We start from the raw sequence: 16,873 nt of genomic DNA, 5'->3' as shown, positions 1-16,873 counted from the left end.
TTTAAGATACAAGTTTACACTAAGATAACAGGATTCAAACTACAGATGACACAATGCATTATTTCAACGGTGTCGCACTAGGACACAAATGTCAGGCTACAAGCTAAAAAGCTACAAAATAACGTGCCTAACAAAGAAATGAGATTTTCAAATGAAAAAGAAGAAAACGTGGACTAGCCAACTGGGGAAAAAACACTATTGCAAAAAAGCCCCAAGTAAAATCCTTTCACATCATTCCAATCTCAACCCTAGTTACAATTTCCTAGTTCGCTGCCCCACTTCCACCTCCATCCAAGAACACTAGCAGACATGGGCTCCATGTCATCACTTGTGCTACAACCATCATAAGTAACTGATAACACTGAGAAAACAACATGCAATTATTTCACCCTGGGAAACATTCCGCTATTATGTTAATCTATTAGTTTTAAATTAAATAGAAGAAACCTACCCTTTTGCAGCAGACCATCTGACAATGGTGTCTTTGTCTTTCAATCCAATCAGCAATTGTTCTGTAGAGAATATTATTTTAAACAAAGCAGATTACTCCAAGTTCTTTAGAGCAATTCTCCTACAATGTTCAAAACTCATTTCCCTATTATCAAAACCAGCTCTTAATTTAAACCAAAACATTTGTATCCATACTACTTGTGTTTGTGACAAGAATGAAATTTGAAGACACAAAAATCAAACAGGTGATACAAGTGCTTTCTGAATAGATGGTAGCTCTGTAATTTAGCACAAAGACTAAGGATATATCTACATTGCACTCAGGATGTGTGACTGCAGCATGTGCAGTCATCCTGAAATAGCTTTGATCTAGCTAGCTTGGATAACAATACCAGTGAAGCCAGGGAAGCAAAGGCTAGCTCTTGAGTACATACCCAGGATGGAGTCCCAGGCAGGCTGGTACAGCCCCATCAGCTAGCCCATGATACCACAGTGTCACTGGTATTGCTACCCAAGCTAGATAGTTCAAAGATAGCTTGGGAAATGTCTACAGGTGCTTCAGCCATACCTCTGCTTGCAGTGCACGCTTAACCCTAGGTCTGCTTTTGCATATCTTGGCTGAGGCCCTGGGACAAAGGTGAAAGAGAGGAGGGGGGAACAGGCACTCAGATGGAAGGCTACAATGTCCTGCCAGAGAGCCTACAAATCAGTCAGCACCAGACAGACAGACAGACTCACTCTCCAGCACTAGCCAGAGAAGAATATGGCCAAATGACTCAGGAAATACAATGAATCTGCACATCTCTCTTGCCTATACTGTCTAGGCTATTACAGAACCCAGACCATAATTTAAAGCAGCTCCCGCTGTGCAATCTCCCAAAGTGGGGAATCAGTGGTGCTGCCACCTGTCTTCTTATGCAATTAATTGTCCCTGGGATGCAGGGGACTAGGCTGGGGCAATGTTTACAGAACTGTTACTTATCCTACAGTAACTGTGGTTCTCTGAGATGCTGTTGTAGTCAACATGGATCCCATTATAGGCACACATGCACCTCAATCATGCAAGTTCAGAAACATTTTAATAGCTGGGAGCTCTGGATCACACACGCAATATTCCTGTGCTCCCACTGAAAGCAAAAAGGGCAGGGTGGCTGCAACCCTCTGTCAGTTGCCTTGCAATTCAAAGACCCTAGCTGCTGAGGACTCCTAAAAGCTTCAATAGCAGCAAGCAGTCAATTATTTTCAGTATCCAGGCCTCTGTTGCATCTAGATCATGTTGGACTGCCCATATAGAGAACCTTTTCCATTTTGGTTAATAGGTCTCTCTCATAAATTGCTTTCTGCTCTGCACGAGAATTTCCTGAACTTGTCAGGAGCAGTCTCTGTGAGTAGTGCTGAACCAGCCAACATCCAAGCCCTCAGATTTAATCACTGTAGGTCCAGGTGCAGTATCTGACCATGATTCCGGGATATTATATTCAGACAGGTTGGGAGATTGGAAGGAGGGAAGGGAAGCCGCTCACAGCAGATGGATATCTACAATAAGTCTGACAGCCAAAACTGCCTTGGTCAATAAGGTGTGGCCTTGTCCCATCTGTCCTTTGGATATCACCCTGGAGTTCAGGGGGATCTGTGGAAAGGGATATAGGACATCTTGAATCCACTGTACCAGAAAGGAGTTTGGCAATGAGCCCAGGCTCATGCCTTCTCTGGAGCAAAAGGTCAGGCATTTGGTATTGTCTTTCATGGTGAAAAGGTCTATTCTGGGAGTCCCCCAATGAGCCAGTATCAGCTCTATGATGGACTTCCACAGTAACCATTTATGGTTGATTGCTGCATGTCTGCTCAAAAAGTCTGCCAGGATGTTGCTGACTCATGGAAGGTGCAGAGCCAATGGGGTTATCCCAGGGTGATGACTCCCCATCCACAGGATTGCTTCCTGCTTATATACATAATGCATAATAGGCTTTTGCCAATTGAGAGTCTATCACAGTCCCTATTAACTCATCTGACTGTGATGGGGACAGAGATGATTTCTTGTAGTTCACAACAAGGGACCGCTGGACAAACAAGAGGACAACATACTCTAGGGCTATCTCTGTCTCCTGCAGAGACCTGCCTCTGACCAGCCAATCATCTACGTACAGGTAGACGTGGATGCCCTGTTTCCTTAAGCATACTGCTACCACCTCTAATCATTTCATGAAGAATCTGAGTGCCACTGAGAGTCTAAATGGCAGTACCTTGTACTGGTAATAGTTGGGCCTCACTGTGAATCTTAGGTACTTCCTCTGGATTGGGTAGGATGGCTATGTGGAAGTACATGCCACACACGTCAAAAGCCACAAACCAGTCCTGAACTTGAAGAGATGGGGTGATGGAGGCAAGTATTACCATCCTGAACCTGAGGTTGGTTATGTATTTGTTGAGTCTCCCCAGGACAAAAATATTCTGAAGAAGAAAAGGTAAGAAAATAGCAGAAACAGAAGCCTCTTCCCTTATATTCAGGTGGCAGCTCTTCTATGGCTCCTTGCCAAAGCAACAAGGCCACTTCTACTTATGGTAGACTCTCGTGAGAAGGGCCTCTGAAGAGGGAAGGGAAAGAATGGAGGGTAGTAAGGAATTAAATTGGATAGGGTAGCCATGGACAATGATGTATGTCTGAAGGTATAGCGGACCATACCCAGCAGAATAGGATGAGGTGGCTTCCAACAGTTACATGCTTGGAACTGGTTCTGATGCGGTTCCTGACAGTCCCATCAAATTTGTTGATGTGATGCTAGCACCATGTGCCAGAGGAGGAAGATCCCTGCTATTTCTGAGCTTTTTCTTGGAAGGATAATCAAGCATGTGTGACCTGCCTGGTTCCTCTCTATCATCCATGATTACTGTTGACAGTTTTCAGTAAGGGGGCTGGGTATGGTTTCCCAAGGAGCACAGCGTAGCTTTGGAGTTCAAGGAATGCAGAGCTTTGTGGTTTACTAAACAACTCCTTCCCTTCGAAGGGTAGATCTTCTATCATGGCTTGCACCTCCTTGGGAATGCCTGAAATGTGAAGCCACAAGGCCCCTCACATCATCACCGCCCTCGTCATGGATGTCATTAGTGTAACTGAACAACCTCAGAATCTTTTTAGATAACTGACATCTCTATTTCTAGATTGTCTTTTATTCTCATAAGCAGATCTTGGAACATCTTAAACTAGTTCAGCACCAGTATCAGTGCTGGGGCTACTACCTCATCTGGTAACAAGAACAACAAATCTTTGGAAGGTGAAGTAGGACTGTGTTGCTCCTCTGGTCCCATGTCTGGTATTTCCTGGCATTTTTCATGGCCCAGCGACAGTGGTCTGGCCAGGGACGTCACCAGGCAGCACAACCTCCTCCTCCAGATGCGGATGCTCCTGGAAGTACGTGAAGGAGGACCCCATGTGGCAGATTTTTGTTATTAATTTGCTTGAGGCGTTAGGTGATTAGGCTGAGGCCACAGGATTGTTAGGGAAGGAGATGAAGGAGCACACCAAGGGTCTAAGTTTTAAAGCTTTATTAATAAAATTACAGCGGTGAGTGCAGGGGCTCCCCACGTCACTCAAAGGAAGGAAGAAAGCGTTAGTGTCCGTGCCCTAACCCACTTTCATACTCACACACAGACAACCCAAGGCTGGCCAAGCCTGGGTGTAACGTAAGAAGAAGAGGGGGAAGGGTGGACGAGAGTTCTGTCCTGTGCACAGGCCGTCCAGGGTCTGCTGGTGATCTTCGATTTGCTTTAGCTCTAGGGAGGGTTTTAAGTCCTGGGGTCTTTTGGGGGCGTTTCGTTCAGGGACCTCTGTCCCCCGTGCTCTTTGTACCAGTTCAGATCGGCTTTTTGTGGCCTCTTTAGCATTCCCAAAACACACCAGCTTTAGGGACGTAAAACGGTTTTTTCCCCCCTCACCGGCCTTCACCATCTCCCTATCTTTTTGCAATCCCCTGCAATCTAGTTCTTCTTTCCCTCTTTTTTTTTTTTCTTCTTTGCTTTTTTTTTTTTTTTTTTTTTTTTTAAAAGAACACAATTGGCTGGGGTTAAATAAGCTCCAAGTGCAGCTGCAAGCTTCTTAGCTGCATAAAATCTATTCAAGCGCAGTAACCTCAAACTAAAGCCAGTGTCTTATCTTCAAACTAAGCTAAGGCATCACGTTAACCCACTCTTCTTCCTTCCTCCCCCTTCGGCCTCTTGCAACCTGCAAAAAAATCTTCTACTCCACACTCACACCTTTAACCCTTCCCTAAATGCCTTGCAATGCTTGCAACAGCATTAGCAACATACAATGCTAATTTTCCTCCCCAGGGGACCCCGTAAGAGAGGGGGCCACTGGGTTGTAACACCCACTGAGTCCAATAGGACAATGGTGATATTCCAAAAGGGTACGGCTGGCTTGTGTGATGGTTGCCAAACCAATACCAGTTCCAGAGGGATTGCAGTAGGGCCTTATAGGGAGAACTGCCTTGTCTGTCCATGGTCTCACCTACTGACCTCAGGGGAGAGGGTTCCCTGCTCAAGGAAGGCAAGAAAGTATGTCCCAGTGACAAGAAGGAAGAATAGATTTCCTCTAAGGGCAGCACTGATACATATGGCACTCCTGGTATCAGGTCCACAGTGTACCAGTAGTTGTCTTGGTGCCAGAGTAATTTCCGACAGTCTCAGAACGACATGCGAGAGACTCCAATGACATGCACATTGGTACCATTAGCAACTGCCAATTACGATGACGCAGATGATTGCAGTCATCTGGATCAGAGGAGATGGAATCATGGTAAACTTCCTGGGTGCCATGATAGTAGATGGCACCTTCTCAATAACCCTGGATTCACTGAGGGGCTCAGTGAGTTTTTCCCCCAGAGGCTTTATGTGATATTTCTCTATTGGAAGGCATTGAGTTCCATTTAGAGTTTCTGTCCTTATGCTCAGAGAGATTTCTCTCCATGTTGGACTTCAGTACTGGCACCAGGCCTTTTTTCATTTCCAGGATTTTCTCTGTGCTAGCCTTGGGTGTCACTCGTCTGCTGGAGGGGGTGTTTGCAGACATTGTTTTCTCCGGTACCTGACTTCTTCAGTTCAAAGAAACCTTCACTGACTGCGCCAGTAAGTGAAGCTTCAGTTGAGCATTCTGTGACTTTCAAGTCCTAGAAGAAAATGATCAGCATCCTAGAGCATCTTTGTGGTATACAAGTCTCATCCAAGCAGAACAGGCATGTACTATACTCATCTGTTTGCAGGATTAGCCCATCAGAGGAAGTGCAAGGTTTGAAGCCTAAAGGCTTTGAGTACACCAGGAGTGACTGAGCTGCCTTGTACAGGGAGTCATAACTGTCCCACCTTTTATGTCCTTGTACAGGAGCACAAGGTGATACAGGGAGCATGCACAGGCTCAGACATGGCTATTCGAAAGACTCCAATTGTGTGAGAGGCTTATAAGCACCTAAAATGAGATCTACGCTGACACATACTCAAAGCAGAAGTCCTGGTATTTTTTAAATAAAAGACATTTTTAAACAAAATTTGGTATTCTGAGTGGCTTGTTACATTGCCCAGTGCTGTGAGCCCTTTATTGCTGTTAATGCCTAGATATTTATAAAATACCAATCAACGAACTGAGCACTAAGTTTATGACCATACCCTATATGCGAGGATTCCTAGGTACAATAAGCTGTTCCATTGGCGCTACCACAGCTTCAAATTTCAATCATCAGATCTACCACACCTTTAACTTTATTTGAACACAATTTGGACCTTTTTTAAAAACATAATAATATAATTCATCCTGTCCCACTCCAAAAGCAGAAAGATCTGAATCATGTTAGTGGATAAGATTGGGAAAGTGTGTTTCAAAGTAAAATAATTGTTTTTTCCTACATGGGAGTTTTTCATTTTTGTTTGTGGGAAAAGTGACAATCTGAAAACCATGACATAGTTTTATAAAATATGGTAAACCCTGTCCAATTATATACAGACACATGATGTTATAATTTTCTCCATTACTTTACCAGCAGTTTGTGTAACCATAATTCCTTCTTAATCCCAACCCAGGTTGTTGCCAGTTGTAATGCCTGCTGGCTAAACAAAATATTTCTATTTGGATCCAACACACCTATAACATTCTCAACCTCTCCTGGAATGTCATATTCCTCTTCATCATCAGCAGCAATTACTAGGTTCTGCGCAACTGGAACCTGGGCAGAAAACTGCAGATTGGCAGCCAAAGATCTGCAACCACGTTGATACCTGTACAAGAAACAAAGTTTATTTGCAATTTTTTGTCTAAGTTTGTGCCTACTAAGTTGATCCTGGAACACAGCATAAGCCATCCTCAAAACCTTCTCCCAGTGTAGTACATTTTCACTGTAGTATTTTTTATCTACTGTGGAAAAACACTGTTCTAGTACGCAAAGAATACCGTATGTGTGTTCATATAATAGCACTTGTGTTCTCACAGCACCTTATGCTGTGAGCTATCAGATTTCACGAGCAAAACAGATGCACTTTGAAAGACCTCCTTAAACACCTAATTCCCTCAGAAAACATGCTGGAGATTCAGTAGGTAGCATCCTTCCTTCTACAGCTATATACACTATGAGCTTGGAGTGTGATTCCCAATTTGCATATATGTACCAGCGGTAGCTCAGTGAGAACTAGCACAAGTATAAATAGCAGCGTAGCCACGGTACCATAGGCAGTAGCAGAAAAGCTTAGCAATGCTGATTGCTGAATACATATCCACAGGTCGGGAAGGATTTGTATTCAGCACAGCTAAGCCATGTCACCGCTGCCCATGCTACCACAGCTATACTACTATTTACACCCACAATAACTTAAGAACGTGTATGCTAGCTGGGAATCACAGCCCTAGCTCATAGTGTAGGCATAGCTTAAGACAACAAGAAATCAATACTCCAGCACAGTACCAGGAAGCACTGTGCTACTGAAGGTGGTATCTTTTGGACAAGATGTAAGTATCAGGTTAAGTGTGGTAATTATTTTCCATCTTCAGATTCTAATTACTCCTCAAATCCCTGCTTCTCTCTCAGCATATACTATTCCCCATCTGGACCCTGTACTCCTCCAGCCCTGCTTTCCTTCACAATTGTCATCAGCCAAGCTCTCTATACTTCTCCAAATCCCTGAAATGAAACTATATGCCATACAACCTCCTTCACCTCTTTCCACTTCCATGCCAACTTAAATACATTTGCATATTTAAAAAAAAAATTGAACATGCAAAGACTAGAGAATTTGAGAGTTTATAATTTCTCTCCTTTTCTCCTCCATTTACTTTTTAACTCAGACATTTATCTCAACTATACTACGAGTCTCTTGGAGAAAGGGACCATATCTTTTTTGTTGCCCGTAAACCACCTTGTACACCCATAGTGTAGGATAATTGATTCATAGAAAGAACAAACAATAAATAAAATTAAGATCCCATGTCACCTATAGCAACAGCAAGATAGTTAGTTAACTCCAGCGTCTTGGAAAAATTACAAGCTGAATGACTACTTTCTGCCTCAAATTCCCCATCTCAATTCACATGGACGTAGTGTTTATCAGCACTTCCTGCACTAAATTGCTGTGCACTGTAAAACAACTGCAAAATACTAACTCAGAGATAGCTCTAACTCAGCAGCAAGTGAAGTGATTCCTATACGAGTTTTGTCTATCAGTTTACATTTATTAAGTGATCAAAGTTTCTTTGGTAGGAAAGTCACTCAAAAAATGCAAATCATTATTATAAAAGACCTAAAGAGACTAAGCATAGTTAAAGTTGAACTCCAAATTCAATTCTAATCTTTGTCAGTTGCTCACAACTTTCTGAAACAAGTTTCTTTTGGGCAGTAATTTTCCATGCTTGGTCTTAGCTGTAATGCAACTTCACTTTTTCACTTATTCAAGCATATACACATACTTTTCTTATTCTTTTTTTTAAATGAGAAATTTTATACTCCAATATCTCAAATAACTGAAGCTTCAAAACTTGGCTTGTTTTGTATTCCATGGTGCTTGAAAATCATGCCAAATGTGAGAAAAAGGTATAGAACTGTAGAAATGTATATTAGAACTTTTCCATTTTAGTCACTGCATTTTATTACTATGAAAGGTTAATTAGATAGAAATTAGCCATGGTAAGAGCTAAACTGTAATATTAAATAATGAAGTTATCAAAGGCCAATATGATTACACACACTACATGACTGACAATTTAACTTTTTGTACACTCAGACATATACAACACAACAATTACAGATGATATTATTCTTCACGAGAGCTAGGTTTGTAATTTATGTACACAAAACAAAGTAAATAATGCTACAACATCTGACAGGTCCATGTTTAAAATGAAAAAAAAAAAAATAGGGATAAGTTCTGCACTTACATGCAAATTCCCTGCTCCCATCAAACTCAAAGAGTGTGGTGAGCAGGCAATTTTTGACCCTTATCATTGAAAGCAAACTCTTAAGATGGTAAAAGGGAAAGACACAAGAAAGGGAATTTGATTAACTGAAAGATTACAAAATATATTAGAGACTAAAATAAATCTGAAAATATAAACAATTTTCCACTACTGCCGAGACTGAAAAGGTTCAATTCTAAAAAAATCTTAATAAAAAGACAATTTACTCAAAGCCACTACTATCACCATTTGTGCAACTTAGAGAAAACACGATATGCAATGAAGTGAAAGTATTCAGCTTGCTAAACAAGTATATGTTTCTGGCAGTCAGGAGGGAACATTCTACAACTAAAAAGAATTTCCTAAGCCTAGGGACTCTCTCAAAGGTGAAAGATACAATCCAAAATGATAAAAATAGCTGACAAGGGAGCCTGCAATTTTAAAATATCAGTGCGAGAAATCTGAAAAAGGGTCTGCCCTGTGGCAATAAATAAAATCAGGCACTAGAGGAAAGGTGACAATAGAATTTGACTAAACTGCTAAACTAAATAATGTCAGTTTATGAATAGGTTTTTTTCCCCAAATGGGCATTACACTTTATCAGGAAGTAAAAATTCTGTAATACAGTATTGGGTGAAACTTTTATTGTACACTGAACTAAATCAAACTTGGTGATGAGGTCACTACATTTCCATCTTTGCAACAGGTTAGAAAAGTTCTCCACTGTATATGAATATGTTTATGCTTGTGCCCTTTTTTTGTTACATATAGTACGTCACAGGACTTTAATTTACACTGAAATCTGCTATATAATTGCTAAGTTAAATATGGAACACATTAACTCCAGGCACTGACAAGAAGTTATTCACAGTGCAACAAAGAAAAAATCTACTGTATTCAAGTAACTTAGATGAAGGATATCTAACTGAACATTTAAACTAGACAATCTTGTAATCAAATGAATATGTACAGTTTTATTACTCATCCACTGTATAAGTAAATCTGAATCACAAAATCCAATACTGTTGTTTAAAGGACTACTGCATGTAAGTTTGCTCTACTTCTTTTAAACTAACCTCCACTTTGCCACCTTTGGTTTTAGAAATGTCAATCCAAGTCGTTGAACAAGTTTCACCCCTAGTTTACGAAGAAGCGTCTGGTTACTTTCTGACAGCTTGCAATTATCAAGGCATTCAAGTACAGTAGAAGCTGTAAAAGAGAAAGGAAATGTGCTGAACAAAAATGTTTCTGTTAATAAAGTTCAATCTTATTTAAAATGTCTATATCTAATCCATCTACCTTACAGTCTTATATTGCTGCCCATCAATATCCTGAAACAACAAATGTTTAATACATAAGCATAATTATAATTAAGAGAAGGTGGTCTAATGGTTTGAGCAACAGAATCTGAAACCAGGAACTCCAAGTTCTAAAACCTGGTTCCATCACTAACTCACTTTGGTTTTAGAGGAGGAAAAATGTTTTTTTGGTTAAGGGCCAGGACTGCACTTACGAGATCTAAGTTATATGCCTGGCTGCACCACCGATTTCCTATTTGACTTTAAGCAGGTCACTCAACCTCTCTGTGGCTCATGTTCCTCATTTGCAAAAGAAAAGGATCACGCCTATCTCCCAGGAGAGTCAGGTAGCAAAATTCATGAATATTTGTGCTTTGAGATCCTCATCTTACAATGTTATTGAAGTGCAAATAACTTATTATTACTATTTAACCACACTGCAACAGTCAGGGCCGGCTCTGGCTTTTTGGCCGCCCCAAGCAAAAAAAAAAAAAAAAAAAACGGGGCGGCCAGAACGGCAAAGCAAAAAACAAAAACAAAAAACCTGCGGCGCGGCCGGAGCGCGGGTACAGGGAGACCGGCTGGGGGGGCGGGGGGAAGCAGGCGGGAGAGAGAGAGATGGGGGCTTCCAGGGCTACAGCAGGGGGGCTGTCACCCGGCCCCTCCCGCTGCGCTGCAGCCTGCCGCAAGGGCTCCGCTCCGGTCGGCGGGGAGGGAAGGAAGAAGACTGCCCTGCAGGGCGCTCTGGTTCTCCGTGCCGCCCCCCCTACAGGGCGGCCGGAGTGGAACAAACAAACAAACAAGTGGCCGTGCCGCCCTAGGATTGGGCAGAATGCCGCCTCGAACAATCTTCCGCCCCAAGCACCAGCTTGCTCAGCTGGTGCCTGGAGCTGGCCCTGGCAACAGTTTCCCCATTGATAAAATGGGGGTAACATTACTTACGTACCTCACAGGGATGTCATGAAGGATTCATTTTAAAAACGTATGTTAAGAGCCTTGAACATGAAAAGCGCGAAATATTATGATGAGTGATCTGAGAACAGGACAGTCAGGAATTCTAATCCTGGCTCCAACACAGCCTCTCTCTGTGTCCTTGAGCAAGTAATCTGTTTTCCCGATATATAAATTGGAGATAATACCTACCTACCTCTCCTCCAGGAGAGTTTTGTGAGGATTAATGTTTGTAAAGCACTTTGAACATGACAAGTTCTCTCTCGCTCTCTCTCTATATACACACACACACACATATATATGACCAAAAGTATTGTTACAAGGTTTATCTTTAATCACTGACAAGTTTCAAAACCTGGTGGAAAGTGAGAGCTGAGGGAGGTTCTTGTCATAAATGAGTAACTCAAAACTCTCTCAGTATAAAGTTGTAGTATTAAAGGTACTCGAGATGGAGACTCCATTTTTGATTACAAATAAAAACAAAGCCTTTTATATTTGAAACCTGAAATAATTCCTGAATGCTTTGATGTATGACCCATGCAGCTATCATGGGGGGGGATAGCTCAGTGGTTTGAGCATTGGCCTGCTAAACCCAGGTGGTGAGTTCAATCCTTAAGGGGGCCACTTAGGGATCTGGGGCAAAATCAGTACTTGGTCCTGCTAGTGAAGGCAGGGAGCAGGACTCAGTGACCTTTCAGGGTCCCTTCCAGTTCTATGAGATAAGAATAAAATAAAAAAATATATGGGGATATACCTAATAGGGCTGTCAAACGATTAAAAAAATTAATCACGAGATTAAAAAAATAGTTGTGATTAATCACAGTTTTAAACATACTGTTAAACAATAATAGAAAGCCATTTACTGAAATATTTTGGGTTCTGGGGGTGAGCTGTCTCTTTAAGCAGAGCACTCAGGAGCCTGAACATTTTAGAGCCGGGCAGCACTCACTCCTGAGCCAGCAGCAACAACAGACAGGCTTCCCGTTCCCCGACCCCAACTCAGCAGCGACCTTGGGCGGGGGAGGAGGACACCCTGACATCAGCCCTCCTGCCCCCCATCCCACTCTGCACAGCAGACAGGCTCCCGGTCCAGAATAGCTTGGCTGGGGAAGCTCCATGTGGGGGGAAGAGGGAATGGGGAGAGGAGGCGGTGGGAGCAGCAGTGGAGCAAGGCAGCAGGAAGAGGGGCACTCCTGCCCCAGAGGCACACAGCAGTGCCCCCCTGAGAATGACGCCCTGGTGTGCAATTAACACTTGTTAAAAAAAAAATAAATAAACCTTAATTAGTTTTGAGTTAATCGCTTGCATTAACTGTGATTAATTGACAGCCCTAATTCTTACAGAATGTGCTACAAGTGTAAAGATTTAAACATTACACTGGCCTAAGTGTTCTGCAACTTGTTATACTAGTCCTGTATAAAAGTGATTTAAAAAAAAAAAAAAAAAAAAAAAAAAAAACATTCAACAAAAAAAAAAAAAAAAAAAAGATACTAATCCCTTCACCTAATAGTAACAGTTTCAAAATCCAATTTGGAAGCCATCTACAAGTTCCTAACTTTCAAATGCTATAAAGCATCTCTTTCTAGCCCTGGCAAATTTCAAAATAGTTTGTCTTAAAAAACACATCTTTCCGATCACTATCTTTAATTCTACCACGGACTTAGTGCAGTGGTTCCCAAACTTTAACAACCTGTGAACTCCTTTCACTAAAATGTCAAGTCTCGCAAACCCCCTCCTAAAAATGAATATTTCCAGGGATTTTCTCCTTTACCTGAGTATAAATTATAAAAGCAGTGATCTTGGAAATATAAAATTTGTTTTTATGACATGCTTATTACACACTATTTATTATTATTATTTATCATTACATTATTTTTATTACATTATGAAAACGGCAACACTCTTCCAAGATCTCACTTTCGTAGCTTGTATCACTTTGAATAAGCCTGTTATAAGACCAGGCTCCTATGTTTCATCAAGGAGTATCAGATGTGAAACAGCATGAAGGTATTTAAGAAGCCAGCTCAAAGAGTTCCTCCTACACAAGCATTCAGGTCTTGAGCAGTCCAGGCAAACAACGCACGTTACAACAAAGCTTAAACTTGTTCTTCACAATAATTTTAAAAACAATACTAGCTGCCTATTTAATTTTAAAAACAGCAAAAAATATCCTCCTGCCTTTCCATTTCTTACAAGGAGTCTTGAAGTTTAAATCTCCTCAGTGTGATAGATATGCTTGCTTTGATCTGCTTAGCTCTTGGAAGTCCAGGGGCTATAGGCTGCTGGCCCCATGCTGTCCAGGGTCCCTAAGGACAGTTCTGTCCGCCATTAGGGAATTTTTTCCAGAGAACCCCCTGTAACATTTTGCGAACCCCAGTTTGGGAACCACTGTCTTAGTGGTTCCTATTTCAGTTATAGAAATTAATGCTTTATGCCTTCTGAAAGCCTGAGACCATTCCAGCTTTACAACTGCATTAACAATTCATCTCTAGCAGTTCTAGAGAGAGACTACTGAAGTCAGCCATGTCAAAATTCAAGTTGGGAAACTCATAATGACAATTTTAAGGATGAATCTAACCAAGTCTTTAGTAGCCCAACACAAATGTTTTCAAGACCAAAAAATTTTTCCCAACCACTGGTCCAGGATTAGTGATCAAAAAGAAGAGTATTTAATATTGAATTAAGAGGAACATCTCTTAGCCAGGCTGCTGTAAGCCTGCATAATACAGGAGCCCAAAAGCAGATTCAAGGTGTCACACTAAAAAGCACTGAAAGCAGACTATATAACATTTCTTTTTTTAAAACAATTTCTCTTAACTACTTGAACTGATAATAGTTCCCCTTCAGAATAAATATCAGAGCATATATGCCTTACCATATGGTAAACAATCGTCTCTCTTGCCATGTTTAAATAACTGCGCCTAAGAAAAAAATAAGGAAAAATGTTTGTCAAACATGGTAACTTATAAAAACTTTACAACTTATAAAGCACAATTTACCAACCTATGGATCCAAAGCATTCCTCAATGTTCTTGCAATAATACATATTTCACCATAATATATAAACATACAATATGAGATACTGTGATGCACCTCAAAGGGTAAGTCTATACTGCAATCGGAGGTGTGAATGCAGCACATATAGACATACCTGACTTAGCTTTAATTTAACTATCTTGGATACAAATACACCTCTACCCCGATATAACACGAATTATGATATAACGTGGTAAAGCAGTGCTCCGGGGGGGGCGGGGCTGCGCACGCCGGCGGATCAAAGCAAGTTCAATATAACGCGGTTTCACCTATAACGCGGTAAGATTTTTTGGCTCCCGAGGATAGCGTTATATCGAAGTAGAGGTGTAGTAGTAAAGCTGCAGCAGCACAGACTTCAGCGTGGGCTAGCTTCCTAAGTACATACTCAGAGTCCCAGGTGGGCTTTGTACAGCCCATACTGAAGCCAGTGATGCCATTGCAGCACATATAGCAGTGAAGCCATCACACACCCAGATTGCAATTTAGATGTACCCTGAGGCAAAGCACACATCTTGCAGACACAGGAGAGGCCTAATGTAGCTTTAAGCTACATCTGTGCCCTCTGACGCTGGGCTGGTATGGGGGCTGAAGAGGCCCATGACCTAACTTAGGGTATATCTACACTGCAGTAAAACACCTGCGGCTGGCCCATGGGAGCTGACTCAGACTTGTGGGGCTCAGGCTGAGAGGCTATAAAACTGCAGTATAGATGTTCAGGCATGGGCTGCATCTACACTTAGAGCCCCGATTCAGCTGACACAGGCCAACTGCAGATGTTTTATTGCAGTGCAGACATACCCTGGGGGCCTGTCTAAATTACACCAGTCACTCCAGGTCACTCAATGTGACACAGTGCTGCACTGAATCTATGCCGGTCTATGTACTGCAGCCCCACCCCAAGCCTTCCCTTACCAGCCCCTATGTCAGGACTTGGAGGCAGTTTCTCACAAGCAATCTTACAACTAGCTTTCACATTTCCTGCATCAGAGGAATTCTTCTCCAACCATAACCAAGGTTTTTAGAACCCCTTTACACCGCTCTGGCCCTTTTCCCCAGCTTAAATGGGCCAGAGCCAGGGTGAAGATTTCAATCGCAATATCTTTCCTAGCGTGAACAAAAGATAACAGTAATCCTGAATGCCTAGGAGATTAAAAGTTACATGTAGACTGCCATCTAGTTCTGGCAGCACATCATCTATATATTCAAAGCACATTATATGTTATTGGAGTAATTTATAAAAATATTCTATCTTTCTGCATAAAATGCAACACAGCCTATATATTCCCACATACTCAAAATGCATTTTTTTCTAAACAATTTGACAATCATAGAACCTTCTCTCCCTGGACATATACTATGAGCTGAAATGGTGAAATGCGAGCTGAGGGCAGAGGACAATCTACAAAGGAAAACAAAATCTGTTATGAGACAAGACACCATAAAAATATAGTGCAGTCCACATTATGCCATCTGATATGCATGTGGGGCTCCCGTTAAAGTTATGGGTATCAGAAGACAGAATTTGGCACAGGATGCTCACTTATCGTCAGCCAAGTAAAATAAAGACATCTCAAAACAAGGTGCTATGTCAAATGATGGGCAAAGTCTACGTGTCTGGAGGGCATAAGGTCATTGCCTCATTACATTTCTCAACGTTGTACATTTAATAGCTCACAAAGAGATACTGGAATATAAAATCCTACATCACTTATTAATATTTTTAAAAAACATTCTTACTCTTCATCTTCTTTTGCTAGTAAAAGTTATTACAATATGTTCCCTTTACACTTTCACTAACACCATATTAATCAATTCTATATGATTTCAGTATGTCCAGCCTTAGTATCTAAGCTCGTTACAAATTTATAATGACAACAAAAGCCACACGTATATTCAAAGCACAGTAATTATTTGTCAGAATAGTGAACTTCTCCAACCTTTTTTTTAAAATCAGGAGATAGTTTTGATTTCTGAGAAAAAAATAATGCAGGAGAAAAGCACCCAACTAGTTTCAATTAGCTACAATTTCCTTCACTTACTGTTTTAGACTGTTGCTATATTAAAGCTCAGCAACTGAAATTCGTGAGTCTCTCACACAATAAATGCCACTTGCTGCATATTTCAGTTTTAATTTCTATGGGGAAGATTATCTTGTAGTGAACAGCAAGAGTTGTGGGTGGGTGGGGGGTGCCTGTTTATGCCATTTATCACATGTAACCGTCATCTCTATGTAACAACCTCCACTGTGTTACAGATCATTTTGGATGAATAGCAGACCTGCTTGAGAAAATTACAACTGAAAAGCTGGCCAGCACGCACACTAATTTCAAATGTGTGGCTACACCCAAGGTGTTGTGCAATATACAGCTACAAGAATATATATTATACACACACACACACACACACACACACACACACACACACACACACACCTTCAGCCACAAGAACTGTGGCTGTGTCCTGGGCCCTTTAGGATGGTAGCACAGAAAAAAAAAAGAATATAACAACCTTGTATTTATTCAGCTTCATTGCTTTATTTTGGGATCCTCTATAATGTAACAAGTTATAGGAAAGATTCTACCCACTACTGAAATGCAGCTACTGTACAACTAGAGCAGGGGTCGGCAACGTTCGGCACGCGGCTCGCCAGGGTAAGCACCCTGGCGGGCCGGGCCAGTTTTATTTACCTGCTGACGCGGCAGGTTCGGCCGAT

At 41.5% G+C, this 16,873-nt stretch overlaps 1 protein-coding gene across 2 annotated transcripts in view; it reads right to left on the bottom strand.

The window, feature by feature from the left end:
- Positions 1-16,873, bottom strand: part of TBCD (tubulin folding cofactor D) — a 256,774-nt gene that overhangs the window by 209,473 nt on the left and 30,428 nt on the right. For both annotated transcript variants that reach the window (XM_024217615.3, XM_026654436.1), the window contains exons 9-12: positions 14,000-14,045; positions 9,952-10,084; positions 6,578-6,711; positions 452-512 (exon numbers count right to left, since the gene is read on the bottom strand). In XM_024217615.3, the coding sequence (XP_024073383.2) occupies positions 452-512; positions 6,578-6,711; positions 9,952-10,084; positions 14,000-14,045 (374 nt within the window). The remainder of the gene's footprint in view (positions 1-451; positions 513-6,577; positions 6,712-9,951; positions 10,085-13,999; positions 14,046-16,873) is intronic.

Source organism: Terrapene carolina, unplaced genomic scaffold (genome assembly GCF_002925995.2).
Source record: "Terrapene carolina triunguis isolate 2854851 unplaced genomic scaffold, T_m_triunguis-2.0 Scaffold192, whole genome shotgun sequence".
NCBI lineage: Eukaryota > Metazoa > Chordata > Testudines > Emydidae > Terrapene > Terrapene triunguis.
Note: the sequence above shows the minus strand (reverse complement) of the source record. Positions and strands in the feature narration are given on the sequence as shown.